We start from the raw sequence: 18,263 nt of genomic DNA on the forward strand, positions 1-18,263 counted from the left end.
TGGAAGACGAAACGAGATTAAAAAAAAACAACAACAACAACGGAATATAAAAATTATCTCAAGTGTGGGGAAGAAATCTTCTCTGGGAGTCTCTCTCAACCTCTGAACCCCGAGGCAAAGGTCGTGTTGGTAATTTCAACAGGGCTTTTCTCCAACTGGTATTCGAGTACCTTAGATTTTATCCAAGAAACTTCCATCTTAACCTGCCTACTCCAACTCCCGCAGCCAGAGACACTGGCCAAATCTAGCCTGAATCCTCCCTCTCCAGCACATTTTGGAAGCCGGGGACTAAGTAGGGACCAGACTGAGGCCGAGCAACTGGACGACACACCTCTCGAGTCTGGCCCCAGCCCCTCGAGCAGGAACCGGCAGCGAGAGGGGAGCCGGCAGGCAGAGGGGGCGGGGCAGGGCACGAGACTTCGCCAGAACGGGTCTTTTTTGTTCCGTGCCGGCACTACCCGGTGCCTTAGGGACAAGCAGGTTGGTGAGAAGAAAGAATAAGGAGCCAGTGAGAAGCAGTCCTGAGCTCTCACTCACCAGCCGTCGCCGCTCAAGGTAGGCAGTGGCTGGACGTCTTCTCCTTCCGCCATTGCTGTTGACGTCCACGTCACTTTGCCGAAAAGTGGACCTGGAGCAGAGACAGACTCTAAGACCCAACGTCGTAAAAGGTCTTCGGAAGTCCGGAACTGAGCTTCTCCGGAGCCAAAGAAAGAGGGAGGAGGCAAGGGGAAGGTGGAACGTAACGTCAGGACGTCCCGAGGGCGAAACGCAGCGTCAAGTGCTGGAGGGTGGAGACTTGGTGAAGGCAGCTACACCAAAAACTACAGGTCCCAGGATGCCACGCGGCCGGACGAACGGAGCGGGCGGGGCCTCGTAGGGACGCTCGTCGCGCTATGCGGCCAGTAAGTGTCCAGCGTCCCTGCGTGGCGTCCGGTTAGCTTCTTCACTCCAACTTGGCGTCGAACTTAGAGTTGGTAGTCCTGACTAGTGGAGAGAGGAGGGGAAGTGAGGATTCACACAGGGAATGTGGGCGTAAAAGGAGACCCACGTTGCAGTAATTTACTCTATAACAACTACATTTGAGGAAAAAGTAGGATGTAAGAAAAAAGCACCCCACCCCTATTTGTGGGACCCGGTCAAAACTACAAACGGAGGTCTGCATACTTTAAATATTTAAAAGTTATTAAAACAAGCTAAATAGTAAGGAGAATACGTCCTGCCTTAAAAAAATATCTTATAACAGCTTGGAAGTTCAAGGCCCAACTTTAGAATTCTGGAACTGTAATTACTTACAAGGAGAGATAAAAAGACCTTTCCTTTTCCACCCCATGTCTGCTTTACTTGGGCCTCCCTGTGTAAGCTCCGCCCACACTACCGGTCCTACCCAACCCATGCTCCTCTACCCTGGACACCGTAGGGGGCCCTAAGATGGGCGCACACACTGGAGGACGAACCCAAGAAACGTTTTTGTAAGCCCTGGAAACAATGATGAGTAGAACTGCATGTAACAATATGGATAAGTTGATTTGTCAATTCAATAAATTTACTGACTGACTACCATACATTAATAAAACAATATAAATTAAATCCTAGTCTTCACTTTGAAAAAAAAAAATGGGCACAACAGGTTACAGAAGGATGGTGTCATTCATATTTGGTGCTAAAAACAAGACCATAGGGGTTGGGATTGTGGCTCAGTGGTAGAGTGCTCGCCTGACAAGTATGAGGCACTAGATTCACTCCTCAGCACCATATAAAAATAAATAAATAAAATGAAGGTATTGTGTCCTACTGTGTGTGTGTGTGTGTGTATATATATATATATATATATACACACACACACACTCACACACAAAACCATATATTATAGATGTATATGTGCTTTTAAAAAAGAAGGGGATGAATGATATATAAGAAAATGAGAATGTTAAGTTATTTTTGAAGTGAGGAGGAAATAACTTTAATTTTTTTTTTTTTTTTTTTTTATTTATTTTTATTTTTGAGAGATGGAGTCTGCCTATGTTACCCAGGCTGACCTTCACTCCAGGCAGGTATAAAACTCCTGGGCTCAAGTGACCCTCCTGCTTCTGCCTCCCAAGTACCTAGAATTATAGGTGCCCACCACCATGCTCAGCTTAAATTTTTAATGTATTTCTCAAAAGCTGAGAAGTGACTACATAGATGTTCAGTATCCCTCGTATAATTTATATTTCACAATCTAAAATGTTTTATAATTTAAAAATCTATTTGATTTAAGTAAACACAAAATAGTACAGCTAGCTCATTTATAACCAAAAATGTGTTCCCTCTGTTTCCAAAAGGCACATACAGAGCTGCAAGTTATTGCATTCACTCCAAGCCCCAGATCCCTGAGTGATCCTTCATTGGGGAAAATTCCTTTTAACACAAAATGAGAATTTAGATGCCTATTATCAAAAAAATAAAAAATAAGAGGTATGAATCTAGGTCAAATTATCCTAACATTCAGGATCTCTGCTGGGTCCCTTCAGTTGTGCCAGTGGGTTTTCAGAAGGTTTTCTAAAATGGGTTACAAACTATTCAGACAGTGATGTGACAAGGAGTTGTTCACAGGTTATGGTGATTTTAATCCTCAATTATAATTCATTTTGATTGTAATCAAATTAGAGACTGCCTTACAGTCTGGTAAAAATAAAATTATGTTACTGTAAATTTATCAGTTGATGTTTTCAAGCAGTTCTTCATTCTGTAAAAGTAAAGTCAAAAACTTCTGATTTTAGTAAATTAAAATGTTTTGAACAAAATTATAAAAAAGAAATTAAAATATTGTTCATCTATTATATGGTGTTTGGTGCCATAAAATTATGTAATTTATGCTGTTTATAAGTAATTAATTCACACTTAATTCACGCTATGTAGTCGATTATCAATAAATATTTGTTAAATGAACTAAGGGATTTCTTTTTTTTTAATTGGTTGTTCAAAACATTACAAAGCTCTTGACATATCATATTTCATACATTTGATTCAAGTGGGTTATGAACTCCCATTTTTACGCCGTATACAGATTGCAGAATCACATCGGTTACACATCCACGTTTTTACATATTGCCATACTAGTGTCTGTTGTATTCTGCTATCTTTCCTATCCTCTACTATCCCCCCCTCCCCTCCCATCTTCTATCTCTACCCCATCTACTGTAATTCATTTCTCTCCCTTGATTTTTTTTCCCTTTCCCCTCACATCCTCTTATATATAATTTTGTATAACAATGAGGGTCACCTTCCATTTCCATGCAATTTCCCTTCTCTCTCCCTTTCCCTCCCACCTCTCGTCCCTGTTTAATGTTAATCTTTTTCTCATGCTCTTCCTCCCTGCTCTGTTTTTAGTTGCTCTCCTTATATCAAAGAAGACATTTGGCATTTGTTTTTTAGGGATTGGCTAGCTTCACTTAGCATAATCTGCCGCAGTCTGGCTGGGCACAATCAGGAGCCACTTGTCAAAAGAAACTAACTTTATTTTTAGAACCACACACGCCAAACAAAACAGCCTCTCAGGAAAAACCCTCAGAGCCCCAACTGCCACCACAGGCTTCCCACAAGCCTCTCTCTCCCACACAAGCCTCTCTCCACCTCCCACAATCCTCCTGCTCTTGAGGCCGATTGGCTGGGTCATGTGGGCGGAGCAAAAAAAGTCCCCCAATGAGCAGCTCCGTGGTCTGAAAGGGCAGGGAAACAGCCCAATGAGCATCACTGCAGAGGAGCCAATCAGCTAGATGTTGCTGGGGCCGCTGTGAGCCAATCATCAGCCGGCAGCTGGAAGTTTGCTGGAGGTTTGCTGGGGCCCCTTTGGCTGTGGCTCTCAACAAAAATCTGCTCTAATGCCATCCATTTCCCTGCAAATTCCATGATTTTGTCATTTTTTAGTGCTGAGTAATACTCCATTGTGTATAAATGCCACATTTTTTTAATCCATTCATCTATTGAAGGGCATCTAAGTTGGTTCCACAGTCTAGCTATTGTGAATTGTGCTGCTATGAACATTGATGTAGCAGTATCCCTATAGTACGCTCTTTTAAGGACTTCAGGGAATAGTCCGAGAAGGGCAATAGCTGGGTCAAATGGTGGTTCCATTCCCAGCTTTCCCAGGAATCTCCATACTGCTTTCCAAATTGGCCGCACCAATTTGCAGTCCCACCAGCAATGTACAAGAGTACCCTTTTCCCCACATCCTTGCCAGCATTTGTTGTTGTTTGACTTCATAATGGCTGCCAATCTTACTGGAGTGAGATGGTATCTTAGGGTGGTTTTGATTTGCATTTCTCTGACTGCTTGAGATGGTGAGCATTTTTTCATGTACTTGTTGATTGACTGTATATCCTCCTCTGAGAAGTGTCTGTTCAGGTCCTTGGCCCATTTGTTGATTGGGTTATTTGTTTTCTTATTGCTTAATTTTTTGAGTTCTTTGTATACTCTGGATATTAGGGCTCTATCTGAAGTGTGAGGAGTAAAGATTTGTTCCCAGGATGTAGGCTCCCTATTTACCTCTCTTATTGTTTCTCTTGCTGAGAAAAAACTTTTTAGTTTAATTAAGTAAGTCCCATTTGTTGATTCTTTTTTTTAACTCTTGTGCTATGGGTGTCCTATTAAGGAATTTGGAGCCCGACCCCACAATATGTAGATCGGAGCCAACTTTTTCTTCTGTCAGACGCAGAGTCTCTGATTTGAAGTATTTTTGGAATGGGTGAAGCCATTCACCAATATAGAAATGGCTGGTTGGGAACAGGGTTAAGGTTGTTATATTAGTGTAATAGAGTTTTCTTCTTGCTGGCCCTCAAACTACTAGGTTCAACTGATTCTCTTGCCCAAATTTCCTAAATAGCTGGGATGACAAGCACACAACACTGCGCTTGACTTCCTCATTTTTCATCATATTATCATAGCATTTTTTAAAGGAGATGATCATAGCTCTGATCATTTATTCCATATTCATGCAAACTTTTCATGACTTTTGTGTATTGGTAACTAATGATAAAGACCTAGTAAGATGTACTAATATATTTCTGCATAAAAATTACCCCAAAACTTAATTACTTAAAGGAATGAACACTTATTACCTAAAAATTTCTGTGTACCAGGAATTTAGAAGCAGCTTAACTGGATGGTCTGATTCAGAGTCTTTTTAAGTCACAATCAAAATATTTGCCAATATTTCAGTCATGCGGTCAACTGAAGGCTTCACTGAGGCTAAAACATCCTCTTCCATGACCACTCACTCATATGCTTGACAAATTGGGGTTAGCTGTTGGCAGGATAACTCAGGTCCTCCCCAATGAGTCTATCAATGGACTTCTCAAATGTCCTCCTGACATGGTGACTATCTTCCCCCAGAGTAAAGATTCAACAGAAACCAAGATAAGAACCACAATATTTTTTTATGACCTAGCCTCAGAAGTCACACCCCATCATTTCTGCAATATCCTATTGGTCAGCTCCATTCAATGTGGGAGGGAACTATACAAGGGTTTGAATACTCAAAGGCAGAGGCTGGCTGTCACATGAGGCAGCATTAAATCCTTCACATTCTTCATTATTCAATCAAATTCCCTCCCTAAGATCTCCACTCATATCATTTCTACCCTCTTGAGGTTCTACCTCCTCTGAACTTGTAAATTACTATAAGCAAGTCCTCTCATCTGGGCACTGAATTATACAGCATTTTCTATTCTTTAACTCTGAGAATGGTAGCCATTTTTAAGTTGTTTTGTACACTCCACTACAACAAATGCAGAGCTAAAAGTATTGATGGAGCCCAAATTTTCTTGTTAAATAACAAAATACTGATTTCCGTTTCTATAGATATTATGTGAGAGTTTCAGAATTCTAAACTTTCCAGAAATTTTCCTTTTTATCTTGCAAGGATAAAGGTTTTCACAATTATCAAAATTATTTCATTTATTTGTAACTTTAAAATTCCATCAGTAACTTTATTCCAAGGCTCTTTAAACTATTGAAGTCTAACATTTAATTTAATGATGAATAAAACCAAGTTAATTCCCATTCACAGATGACAAGTGAACAGTTGGCAGCAATTTCAACATCTGCTTTTAATTCATTTTAAAGTGTTGAGAAAACAGTGATAAAAAGAACTGGAAACCATAATATTTTTCCATTATCCTTCTAGTAGTTGTTTTTGCTAATTAAGGTTGAGTTTTAATAGGTTATGTAGATGAACCCAAAGTAAACATTTGGATAGCAATTGACCCATTGTTGAGTTTGGAATGTTTGTGCTTTAATGTGGGAGCCTATTTTACCCTTTCCTGATTCCACATTTGTTCCCAAATGTTCCACACAAAAGGCTCTTACTTATGTTGAGTCATTCCCGGTTGGAAATGGGGTAATAAACAGTACGTTAGATGGAACTAGACAGAGTTTTTATCCTTATTTATTTCTTTTTTCTTTGATACTGGATCTTGCTATGCTGCCCAGGCTGGCTTCAAACTCCTGGGATCAAGTAATCCTCCCTCCTCAGGCTGCCAAGTAGCTGAAAATGGAGACATGTGTCGCCATGCCTACCTTCATAGTTTTTAAAAACTTCTTGCTTTTTGTGAATTAATACCCTAAGAAGACACACATACTTACTCTGCAAATAGTATCCTTTAGACAATGACAGTGATGTATTTTCAGTATAATCTGTCTCCATTCGTCTCAGGCACTTGCACTTACTTCTCTTTTCAAGTATATGTCTTGCCAAATAAAATAGTTAGGAAGGAGCCATCTAAAGTAACTGGATGAAATTATATAACAAATTTTAAACAATATGTTTATAAAGTGTATTATAATTCCTATAAATATGTTACTTACAGACTGATTTCTACTAAATTTCTACTGATTTCATGCTAAATTATACAGCTTATCATTGTCATTTCAATATTCCAAATTCATATGGAAAGAATATAATTTTCTTAAAAAGAATTCTTAAGATATCATGAATATGAAAGTGACTAGAGATGCAAAAGTATCCAAAAGTTTAGCTAAAGAATTTCTTCTCTATAATTTTGTTCTCCCTTTTTTCTGGTAATTAACAACAAGTCCTATTGTTAATTCCCACCTATGGAAACTGAAAACCCCTATGTCTTTATTTCCAAACCTGGCCATTTTTTTTTGCCCTCTGCATCTGTAAATCCAGCCATCTACCTGGTGTTGACACCAGGATGACCCACAAACACTAAGAACTCAACATTTCCAAAACCAAACTCCATAAATCAACCTACCCGCAGGCACTACCTGCCATTTCTGTAGAGTTGAAGCCTTACATCGCAATTCCAGTCACTTAAAGCCAGAAACTTAGGCATTATTCTAACTTCTTTCCCTCATCTTCCCATGAATTTTTTTTTTATTTCCACCTACTTCATGAACACTGCTTTTTCATCTTACAGATTCTGTACAAGTTTTGACAGACTTATGACTAGTATTTTATTTCCTTTGGAACAATTATCAAGGTCTTACATTTTATTTTATTTTTTTAAATTTTTTATTGTTGGCTGTTCAAAACATTACATAATTCTTGATATATCATATTTCACACTTTGATTCAAGTGGGTTATGAGCTCCCATTTTTACCCCATATACAGATTGCAGAATCACATCAGTATCTTCCCATGAATTTTTGCCTCTCTAAATATTTGTCAAGATTCCTCTTTACCCTTGAAGATTTTCTCTAGGTTTTGCTCCTCATTATGTTTTGCATAAAGGGATTCCTTAATTACCCTCTACCTCCTTCCACTTCTCCCCAACATAGCATGTACTCCAGGCATTGAAATATGAAGCCCTCAGTCTCAATTTACTTAGCAGGGTTGTTTGTTTGTTTGTTTGCTTGTTTACAGTGCTGGGGATCAAATGATGCAGGGCCTTGTGCATGCTAGGCAAGCACTCTACTACCAGTGAGCTACATCCCAAGTCCTTGTTTTTAATCACTTGAATGTCTTTATTCACTTTTCAGTTGTCTCTTACAATATTTCCCATCACTTTAAACCAGACCTCCATCTATACATTTGTTACTTGCTTGATCCTCAGAGGTATTTGAATTTGTGCCTCTTGGTATACTCTTTTCTTTCTTTCTTTCCCTTCCTTCCTTCCTTCCTTCCTTCCTTTCTTTGTTCTCTGCTTCTTCCTCCTCCTTTTATTTTGTGATAGTGGGTCTTGCTGAATTGCCCAGGCTGGACTCTCTCCTCCTGCCTCAGCCTTCTGAGTAGCTGAGATTAGAGGTATGAGCCACCACTCCAGGCTTACATTTTTCTAAAATGAAAATCTACCTAAAACCCTTCAATGATTTTCCATGCCTATGAAAGACTGTCCATATTCCTTATCACTGATACAATATACTTATAACCTGGTTCATCAAGAACATTCCCATCTTTTCTTATAACCTTCCCTTTAGGTATTCTATATTTACGGCCCCAAACAAGTCCTGCTTTACCCTGACTTTATGTCTTTGCTGAAGCTATGTCCTTTTCTTTGTCACATTCTACTAACTTCCCTCTACTAGTTGCTCCTAGCCATGTGGATTGAAGAGTATGTTCCATGTAACCCTCTCTCCCAAGCAGATTTACTCATCTCTGCCTTTTGATATCTACCACTACCCCTTAAATATATCTCAATTATTGCATTTATAAATTTTATTTTCACTATGTGTTTATGTTTTTGTTTTTTCCACTAAGCTAGAGAACTTTGAGATCAGGTTAATATATCTTTACGTTCCAATGTCTGCATAGGACCTGATACAAAACAGTGGTTTGCTGTGTGAATGAGTGATGGAATATAACATTATACTAAAAAACACTTATAGAGCATTTACTATATACCAGACATTATTTTAAGCACCTCCTCCTGATCCTTATAATTTAGCAATGAGTGAATATGAAATCTGCCTTCAAGTAAATCAAATAGGCAAGTAGTTTTCTATTTTCATGATTATGATGAATCTCTTTAGAAATAGAATGATTGCCATATTAGGGTTAAATAAGAAAAATAAGTTAATGAAGACATATGAATCTTTTTTTTGGGGGGGGGGTTACCAGGGATTGAACTCAGGGGCACTCGACGATCAGTGAGCCACATCCCAAGCCCTGCTTTTTTGTATTTTATTTAGAGACAGGGTCTCACTGAGTTGCTTATCACCTCACTTTTGCTGAGGCTGGCTTTGAACTCGTGATCCTCCTGCCTCAGCCTCCTGAGCTTCTGGGATTACAAGTGTGTACCACTGCACCCGCTGAAGACTTATGAATCTTGAAGAGGGAAGGCATTACTTTAGAGTCCTTATTTAATTATCACAAGTAGGTGAGATTGCTCAAGAATCCCAATTGGATGTTACTGCTTTGTTTAATGCAATCTTTATTGGCAAAGGCAGAATCTTGAGTCATCATTTTTAGCCTCAAGCAAAATAATTTGTTTCTACTATGAAAATGTGTCCTAAAATTTTTAGTTAGGCACAGTGGTACATGTCTGTAACCCCAGCTACTTGAAGCAGGAGAATCACATGTTAAAGGCCAGCTTAGCAACTTAGTGAGACTCTGTCTCAAAGTAAAATTTTAAAAGGCTGGGATGTATCTCAGAGGTAGAACATTCTTAGATTCAATTCCCAGTATAGCAGTGTGTGGTGTGTGTGTGGGGGGGTGGTTGTGTGTGTGTGTGTTTGTACAAAGTATTTGGTGATAATCTATTAGCAGAGAGAAAGCCTATATTCATATATAATGACGATGTGATAATGCTTAAATTTTGCCTAGTCATAGTCTTTTCAATGTCCTACAAGGCCCTACATATTTTGTAATCATAATATTTCTTCTACTTGGAACCCTTTTCCAACATACCTTCATGTGTGACTGGAATAGATAGTGTTCAGGTAGGCAAAAATATGAGAAAGAACTTCAGAAAGAGATTGATACGATTGATGCAGAAAACTCAGGGTATGTTGTGGATGGCAAAGGAGACTTGTCTATTAAGGTAGGGAAGAGACAACTCAGCCAAGATTTGGTAGGGAATGGACAGCAATTGAAAGGCTGAGCCATATGATCCCAGGAGAGTTTTACAAAGATGAATGTGGCGATGAGTTCATGTAGATTGAAAGTGGAAGAGACTAGAGACAGGGAGGTCAGGCAGAAGGCAAGAAAATCCAAAACTAGGATAATGGTCACAGAGTTGAAAGAAAAGTAAAGAAAGTGAGAACGATTGTAAGAAAATACATTATGAGAGATACAGTTCCTGATTAGATATAGAGACAAGTACGGATAGAAGGGTCATTTAGATACTAGACGTCAGGAAGAAGATCTGTTGGGAGCAGAGGTGTGGTGGAAGTGGAATGCATTAGGCAGTTGGAAGGCTCAGACAGTGGATTAGATCTAAGGTATGAATCCTGAAAAATTCCAATTCTAGTTATTTCTGTAAGATGAGAGGTAGATCATTAGGAGAAAGAAAATGGCAATAGGCACTCTAATATATTGTTTATGGGAGGTGAACTGTTACCACATTTGTCAGGAACTCGGCAATATTTTCAAAATTTAAAATATGCATATGTTTAAAACATTCTTTTCTAAGAATTTGGTGGGGGTGATACCAGGGATTGAACTCAGGGGTACTCTACCACTGAGCCACATCCCCAGCTCTATTTTGTATTGTATTTAGAGACAGGGTCTCACCAAATTGCTTAGTGCCTTGCCTTTGCTGAGGCTGGATTTGAACTCGCAATCTTCCTTCCTCAGCCTCCCAAGCTGCTGGGATTACAGGTGTGCACCACCGCACCTGGCTCCTAAGAACTTAAGAATTTTTCTTATAAAAATATTCTTACAATGGAGGAGTAGATAAAAGAAAACATTGGAAAAAACAAAACAGAACAAAAAAGAATACATTGATATATTGCTTAGCTTGCAATGGCAAAAAAAAAAAAAGTTTCCTAAATGTTCATCAATGAATGACTCATCTAAACAATCAAATAACATGGGGATGCTAAAACAGAATGAGGTAAAGCTTTATATGTTGAAATCAAAAATTGTTTATAATATATTAAATTTAAAAAGCAAGTTGTATAATGGTGCGTATAATATAGTCTCATTTTTCCTTAAAAAATTTTACATGCATATAGAAAGGTCTAAAAGAATGTATGTAGTAGTTTTTGATGAGTGGCATCTGGGAGGACATTCATTTTATATATCTATAAGTTGTTTAAAATGTTTTCTTAATGAATAGTTGTTAGGTTTATAATGAGAATAAAACACTAGAAAACTCTCTTCAGAAAAATAAGAATTTTAGAAAAACCATTTGCAAAATTTAAGGATGTCATCACTGATAATAAAGATGAAATAGTGAACACAGGTCAGAGCAAGGAAGAAAAGCATGCTACTGTGACTTAATTGTGTGTGAGAGAGTAGGATGTGGTGTGTATGCATGTGAAAGCAGATGGACAAGGCCCTGTCTAGTTTGGCACCTCCTGAACATTCTGGTCCCTTCTCAAAGCACATCCCCTCCCCCCTCACACTGGCCTCTTCTGTATCACTTGAATAAGCCATGCTGTCTCCCAATACATGGCTTCACACATGCTCGCCCGACTGCAGACTCTAACATAACATGCATGTAGCATCTGGTTAGCTTCTGTGCTACACTTAGTTGCCACTTCCTCCAAAAGGTGCTAGGGAAGCCTTTTTGGGTCATGGAAGCTCCCTTTGTTATATGTGTCTCTAGAGACACTACATGTGATTTGAATGCAGGAATCAAGCAATTAAAAACAGGAAAGGAAAAGGAAAGCAGAGAGAGAGAGAGAGAGAGAGAGAGAGAGAGAGAGATACTTAAATGATTTTCGTATTTTAAAACATTTCTTCTTGATCTAAGTGGACTTGTCTGCTTCCCCTACTTTTAATTTCACTTGTGGTTCTTTGTAGATGTTTCTCTAGTGAGACTGTAACAGAATCTTGAAATCATTTCTAGGTTGTGAACTCCTTCAGTGTTGTCATATCATCTCATTTTGGACAAGTTTCTTTGAACAAGCATTTGTTGGACCTTTTAGTACAGACCAAGTTCTATTGGAGGCCTAAAGAAAATGATCTTATCTACCTTCTGCCTCTTTGACTTTTACCTCTCCACTTTCCTATTTAGCACAAGCTCAGCTCACCAGTGTATTTTTCAATCCTTTGAGCATCATAATAATCCAAGGAACTTTAAAATACATGCATGCATGTATGCATGTATCCACCCCACCTCCCCACTCCCCCCTTCCACAGTACAGAAATGACATCCCCAAGATTCTGACTCTGCTGAACTAGTGTCAGACCCCAACACAGGTATGTTTAAAAAGTTCCATAGGCAAAGCTAAAGTGTAGGCAACATTGAGCATCACTGGCCTAGACCAACCTCAAAGCAGAAACTATATCTGGAGAATACTAGACTTCTGGAAACCACGGCTTGATTGGTTCTACTAGAATCAACCCTAAAACCAATTTCTAAGATGCTGTTAGATTCGCCTCATTCACAAAGGTAGAAGCTGAAGGCAGAAATCCATAAAAAGTCTGTAACTGAGGCATTGCTTGGAATTAAGGCTAATGATTTTGGACCAGGGCACCTGGTTTTAGGAATTAATTCGATTACTTGGAAAGCTGGTTTAGGAACAGTTGCTCATGGAAAGGAATAGACCAGATACCCTGGGGACCTAGACAGAATCTGTTCTCTGTCATTCACGTGTCTCAAAGACTTTAAGAACAAACAAATATTATTTCAGGAGTTTAATGTGCAGCAAACCTAAAGCCCGGAAAGGTGTAGGATTTATTTTTTGGCATAATCCAGCTGTCAGGACTCCTGATTCCCAAACTCTAGAGGTCATCACTAATTGAAGAAGTTATCACCACTTGAGGAGATGCTGAAGCAGGACACCTGATCCCTAGTCCTCATTTGGGCATGAGCCAGACAGAGGTGTGGACGTGTTTAAATCACCTCTGCTCTCAGGGCCTTCCTTTCCTCAGATGATGTAAATTGAACTAGATGTTCTATCTGGGATCCTTCAAGTTTAACAAGTGACACTAGGTGGCACTCATGTAACTCCAGTGGGGAGCAGTTGGAGCAAGTTGGCTGTCTGCCTCTCTTTGTCCTTCAAAAAAGACCCAGGAAGCTGCCAGGGACACTTTGGGAAATAATGCAGTTTTAGGATTCCTTTTATGAAGAAGAGCTTTTGAATCTATGAATGCATGTTGTATTTTACAAGCTCCTTTCATTAATTATGTATTTCTCCCCTATTATCTCAAATTTTAAAATATTGAACAGAAAACTATTTCTATGACTTAGCTACCCATGTGATGTTTGTGGGAGGTAAAAGCACGTTCTAAGCTGTCCTAGTCACATGCCACGGCATGAGTAACTTTTGAAAGAAGTGAGATCCACTATCTCAACACTGAACTCCAAGCAGATGGGATTCTCTCCCATGATGAGTTGTCTATGGTAAGTGTGGTCAGCCAGACATGGTTCTCTTTCAAATCCTTGTTCCCCAAAGCTGTTTTGTCCTGGATCTGAAGTTCTCAGGGAAATTTTTTCTGGCCCAGGTTCATTTCAGAAATCCATTCTGGCTCACTCTGGCTTCAGTACTCAGCTCAGAAGTGAGAGAGTTGGAAGCCTCCATGGTCGGATGTAGTCCCAAAGATGACACTTTCTTCATCAACAGAAGTCATCCAAGTCACCTGTCAGATTTTTCCTTCTATCAAGGACCATCAGACTGGCAGCTAAAGATTTAGCAACTAAAATAAACACAGAAGAACTGATTTTACGGTTTAACTCTTTGACATCTGAAAAATAAGTTTTTTATTGCTAATTCATTTTAAGAGTAAGAGGTGGGTATTGACTTCAGGACTTTGAGTGGCATGAGTTTCCTGGGTTGAAGCACTGTAGCAACTTCAGACCTATGGATGGGGTGTGATATGGTGTTAGGATTAGGATAAGTAATTGAATGTGAGTATAAACACACACACACACACAACACATAGACACATCTAGAACTATCTAAAGCCAAAATAATAACCTCAGTGGCATTTTTCTGTATTTTTCAAGTTTTATTTAAGACCATAATTTTCACAATTGGACAAGGGGTCTGTGGATCAATAACATATAAAGAATAAAAAAATAAACAGCATGATTTTATTTTGCAAATTATTATTTAAGAAGAAAAGTAAGTGATCCATAGGTTTTAACAAAGAGATAGTTATTTATAAATTACCTTGTTTGTGGTAAAATAGCTAGTGTGATTTGAAAAGAGCTTTGTAGTGCTTCCGTAAGATGTGCAAAGTATTTGATCTGATCCACTGATGGCAAAGGAACACCTGAAAGACTCCAATTAACATTATTAAGATTGTCCTCAATCTACAGATGAGGAAGTATAAAATGAAAGTTGGATAAAAATTTTTAAAGATAATATAGAATTATATTTTTTAACCCAAACATAATAAATTCAGCCTACTATTTCTAGTATGATTTTTTAACTTTTCATCCTCATACCAATCCTATAAAGCTTGGCAGATACCCATTGTGGCTTCCTTTAGTGACTTTTGTTGTCATTCATCATTCCTTTTAACATCTCCAAGGAAAGAAAACTGGGTTTAGAAAAGATGTGGAAGAGGGTTCTAATCCAGCTTTGGCACAAATTAGTTTTGTAAGCACTGTGAAGTTATATAAGTGTTCTAGGTTTCTGTTTCAAAGAATGGGAGCTCTTACTAACTCTGATACCTGGATTATTATAAGGATAAAATAAGTTAATGCATGGGACAGGACGTAAAATTCTATAGGCAGTTTCTTCGGGAAGCAGATGGTGGGATAGAGTTAGAAATGAAAAGGTTTTTAGTGAGCATAGGCAGGAATGAGCAGGGGAACCATCGGACTGAAGTGCTTTGTCTACTAGCCCAACTGGGAGCATCGCTGCAAAGGTGGCCAGTCCCAGGGGTCTGTGGCTCTCTCCTGTAGCCCTGTGTTGCTTAGTCCTTGACTGGGGGAGGTCCCATGAAGAATACAACCTTACCTCCAACACAGCAGATCTGCAAGGAGCTAACATCTGGAGGCTGAGTGGTGGCACAGCTCATATCCTCCATAATTGGCAGACCTGAGGCCATCTGAGATAAGACTACAAGGTGGCTACAAATGGCTGTACTAATTTACATTCCTGTGAATAATGCACAAGAGTTCCCTTTTCTCCACATCCTCACCAGCACTCATTATCTTTATCCTACTGGATAATAGCCATTCTTACTGGGGTGAGGTGATAATATCACATTGGGGTTTTGATTTGCATTTCCCTGATGATTGGTGATGTTGAATTGTTTTTCTTTATTTATTGGTTGCTCAAGACAATACAATGATCTTGACATATCATACATTTGATTCAAATGGGGTATGAATTCTTATTTTTCCACGTGTACAGATTTCATGATCACATTGGTTGTACAGCCACATTTATACATACAACAATACTAGTGTCTGTTGTATTCTGCTGCCCTTCCTATCCCCCCCTCCCCTCCCCTCCCCTCCTATCACCTCTCTCTACCCAATCTACTGTGACACATTTCTCTCTCTCTCTCTCTCTCTTTTTTTTCAAGTACTCTCTCCCAATCTCGACAGACAGTCAGCCTCCTGATTTCTCTTGTCTTCCCTGCAAGTTTCATCAGCTGAGACTCGGGTCTGGCATTTAATGTTGCCTTCTATTGTTCCTCTTGATCTTTTGTTTCTCACGCCTGACTGTGTTGTAGTTCTAGGTTATCCCACAGTCTACTTTCTTTCTTCTGAAACTTGAGTGAGCCTTACTGGAGAAATTAATGTAAACCTTCTGAATGGCATACTACACTTCTAAGACAGCCAATTTCATTAAGGTCTTTATCATGGCCATCCTTCTATCTAGTTCTTATTGCCTCCCTATTCCACTAACATGGCATTTAATTTGCTGGGGATCACTGACATCTATCCCATACTGCTTTGGGCTGAGATATCTGTGTACTTAAATATCTACTTGGACTCTTCTCCCTGCAGCTTGTATGGCGCAACTCTTGAGGGCTGGGATATGACTTTTACTACTATTAGTCTCATTCTATACCCAGAACAATGCCAGGAACTTATTTAGTATTAAAAATATTTGTTAAAACAATAAATAATTGAGTGAAGAAAACTAAATCTGTTGTGTGCCTATTGCCTATGTCAAGTAGTTTATGTATGTCGCATTCTTAATCTTTAGTCCTTATAGCTCTCTCATTGGGTGGATTTTAGAAGTTCTTTTTTATACATTTATCTATTGCCCATCTCTTGCCACTAAATATAACTTCTTTGAAGGAAAATATCACATCCAACTCATTTCTATAGTTTCCTATCTTTACTCCCCAGGCAGTGCCTGACACATAAATAATAATGTTCAGTAAAACCTAGTTGAGGGATCAAATAAGTGACAGAACCAACAATGAAGGGGTAATGTCAAGACTCAAACCTTTGTTCAGCAACAAAGCCTGTCACTCTGCTGTGCCTGCAGCTCTGTTTAAAGTGTTGTGAACCACACTGTCCTCAAAACAATTTAATGATCAAATTTTGAATGAAAAGAATATGAGCTTCAATATCATGCTTCAGTCATAATAGTGACAGAAATTGTAGTTGTTACTTGCTTTTTTAACTTTAAAAAGAATGTACCTAATATCATAGGGAAGATAATTAGCTCGTTTATGAATTTGTTTCCTCTTACAACATATGATCATATATGTCTTTATTTCTTTACCTTGATTCAAGATCATTGGTAATTCAATAAATAGTGCTGGTGTTTGGGTTTCATTCAGAAGCCCTGTGAATTTTATAAGCCTTTTATTTCTTTTTTTTTAGAGAGAGAGAGAGAGAGAGAGAGAGAGAACTTTTAATATTTATTTTTTAGTTTTCGGCGGACACAACATCTTTGTTTGTATGTGGTGCTGAGGACCGAACCCGGGCCGCACGCATGCCAGGCGAGCACGCTACCGCTTGAGCCACATCCCCAGCCCCAGCCTTTTATTTCTTACCATGAGAACACTATTAGCAGATAGTTGTGTATATTAACACTGGAGACAAAACTATAAAGTGAGTTAAATAAAATGCCATTTAGCAGAAAATGATTAATTAAGCACCTAATTAATCTTCCTTTCTGCCAATTTGACTTTTAGTCAACTGAAGCCATTTGATAATAGTGGAAACAATGTAGCAAGCTTCTAGACAGCTTACAAGTGCCAATTGTATGCAAATCTTGGAAACATATGTTGAAAATTGAACAATACAGTTGAGATTCCAGAATTTCCACTCCCACTACTGTTTATAATGGAACAAAATAACCATGAATGCATTTAAGAGATTAATGCTGCCTTCATTTATAAAGCATTATATTAACCTTTTAGTATAAATCCTAACTATTTTGGGGGGATGGTACTGGATATTGGACTCAGGAGTGCTTTACCACAAAGCTATATTCCCAGCCCTTTTTATTTTGATTTTTAGTTTTTTTTTTTTTTTAATTTGTTTTGTTTTGTGGTTTGAGACAGGGTCTTGCTAAGTTGTTTAAAAAATTGCTGAGTTGCTGGACTGGCCTCAAACTTGTGATTCTCTTTCCTTAGTCTCCCGAGTCATCCAGCTATCTTGTGATTGCATAACTAAAGTATATATTCAAACAATTTGGACCACTCCATAATATTCTACTAGTTTCCCTATTTTTATGCCTTTCAAAAATAGCCACACAAAGCCAGTGGCACATGCCTGTAATCCCAGCAGCTCAGGAAGCTGAGGCAGGAGGATCATGAATTCAAAGCCAGCCTCAGCAAAAGTGAGGTCCTAAGCAACTCAGTGAGACCCTATCTCTAAATAAAATATAAAACAGGGATGGAAACGTGGCTCAGTGGTTGAGTGCCCCTGAGTTCAATTCCTGGTACCAAAACCAAAAAACCATAAATGCAAATCACATACCCTGTTATTCATATCATGTAGGATAAATTCTTGCCAATTATAACTCAAATGGGGAGAGGAGTTAGCAACTCTGAGGGAATTCATCCATTGTTTCTCTTAACTCATCATTCCATCTGTATATCCAGTAAAATGATCATAATCTAATAACAATTTCTAGTTAAATGAAGAGGCATTTTTCAGAAATGCTTTTTCTTTATTTTTATTTTTTTGCAAGGGCAGCGATGGAATTTCAAAACACGGCTTTATATTTCATGGTTATAATTTTGAACCATAAACTATATTTATATGAAAAAACCCAACTGGTTCTT

The 18,263-nt window shown here is 38.6% G+C and overlaps 1 protein-coding gene across 2 annotated transcripts in view; it reads right to left on the reverse strand.

Moving 5' to 3' along the window:
- The window catches only part of Tbc1d23 (TBC1 domain family member 23), a 57,586-nt gene extending 56,847 nt beyond the window's left edge, over nucleotides 1-739 (reverse strand). The window contains exon 1 of one of the 2 annotated variants that reach the window (XM_046455303.2): nucleotides 538-739. In XM_046455303.2, coding sequence (XP_046311259.1) covers nucleotides 538-590 — 53 coding nt within the window. In that variant the 5' untranslated portion in view covers nucleotides 591-739. The remainder of the gene's footprint in view (nucleotides 1-537) is intronic. The other variant, XM_046455305.2, reaches the window with a different exon arrangement.
- Between the last annotated feature and the right edge of the window lie 17,524 nt (nucleotides 740-18,263).

The sequence above is a fragment of the Marmota monax genome, unplaced genomic scaffold (assembly GCF_021218885.2).
Source record: "Marmota monax isolate L192 unplaced genomic scaffold, Marmota_monax_Labrador192_F-V1.1 WCK01_AAM20220418_F8-fsc00053, whole genome shotgun sequence".
NCBI lineage: Eukaryota > Metazoa > Chordata > Mammalia > Rodentia > Sciuridae > Marmota > Marmota monax.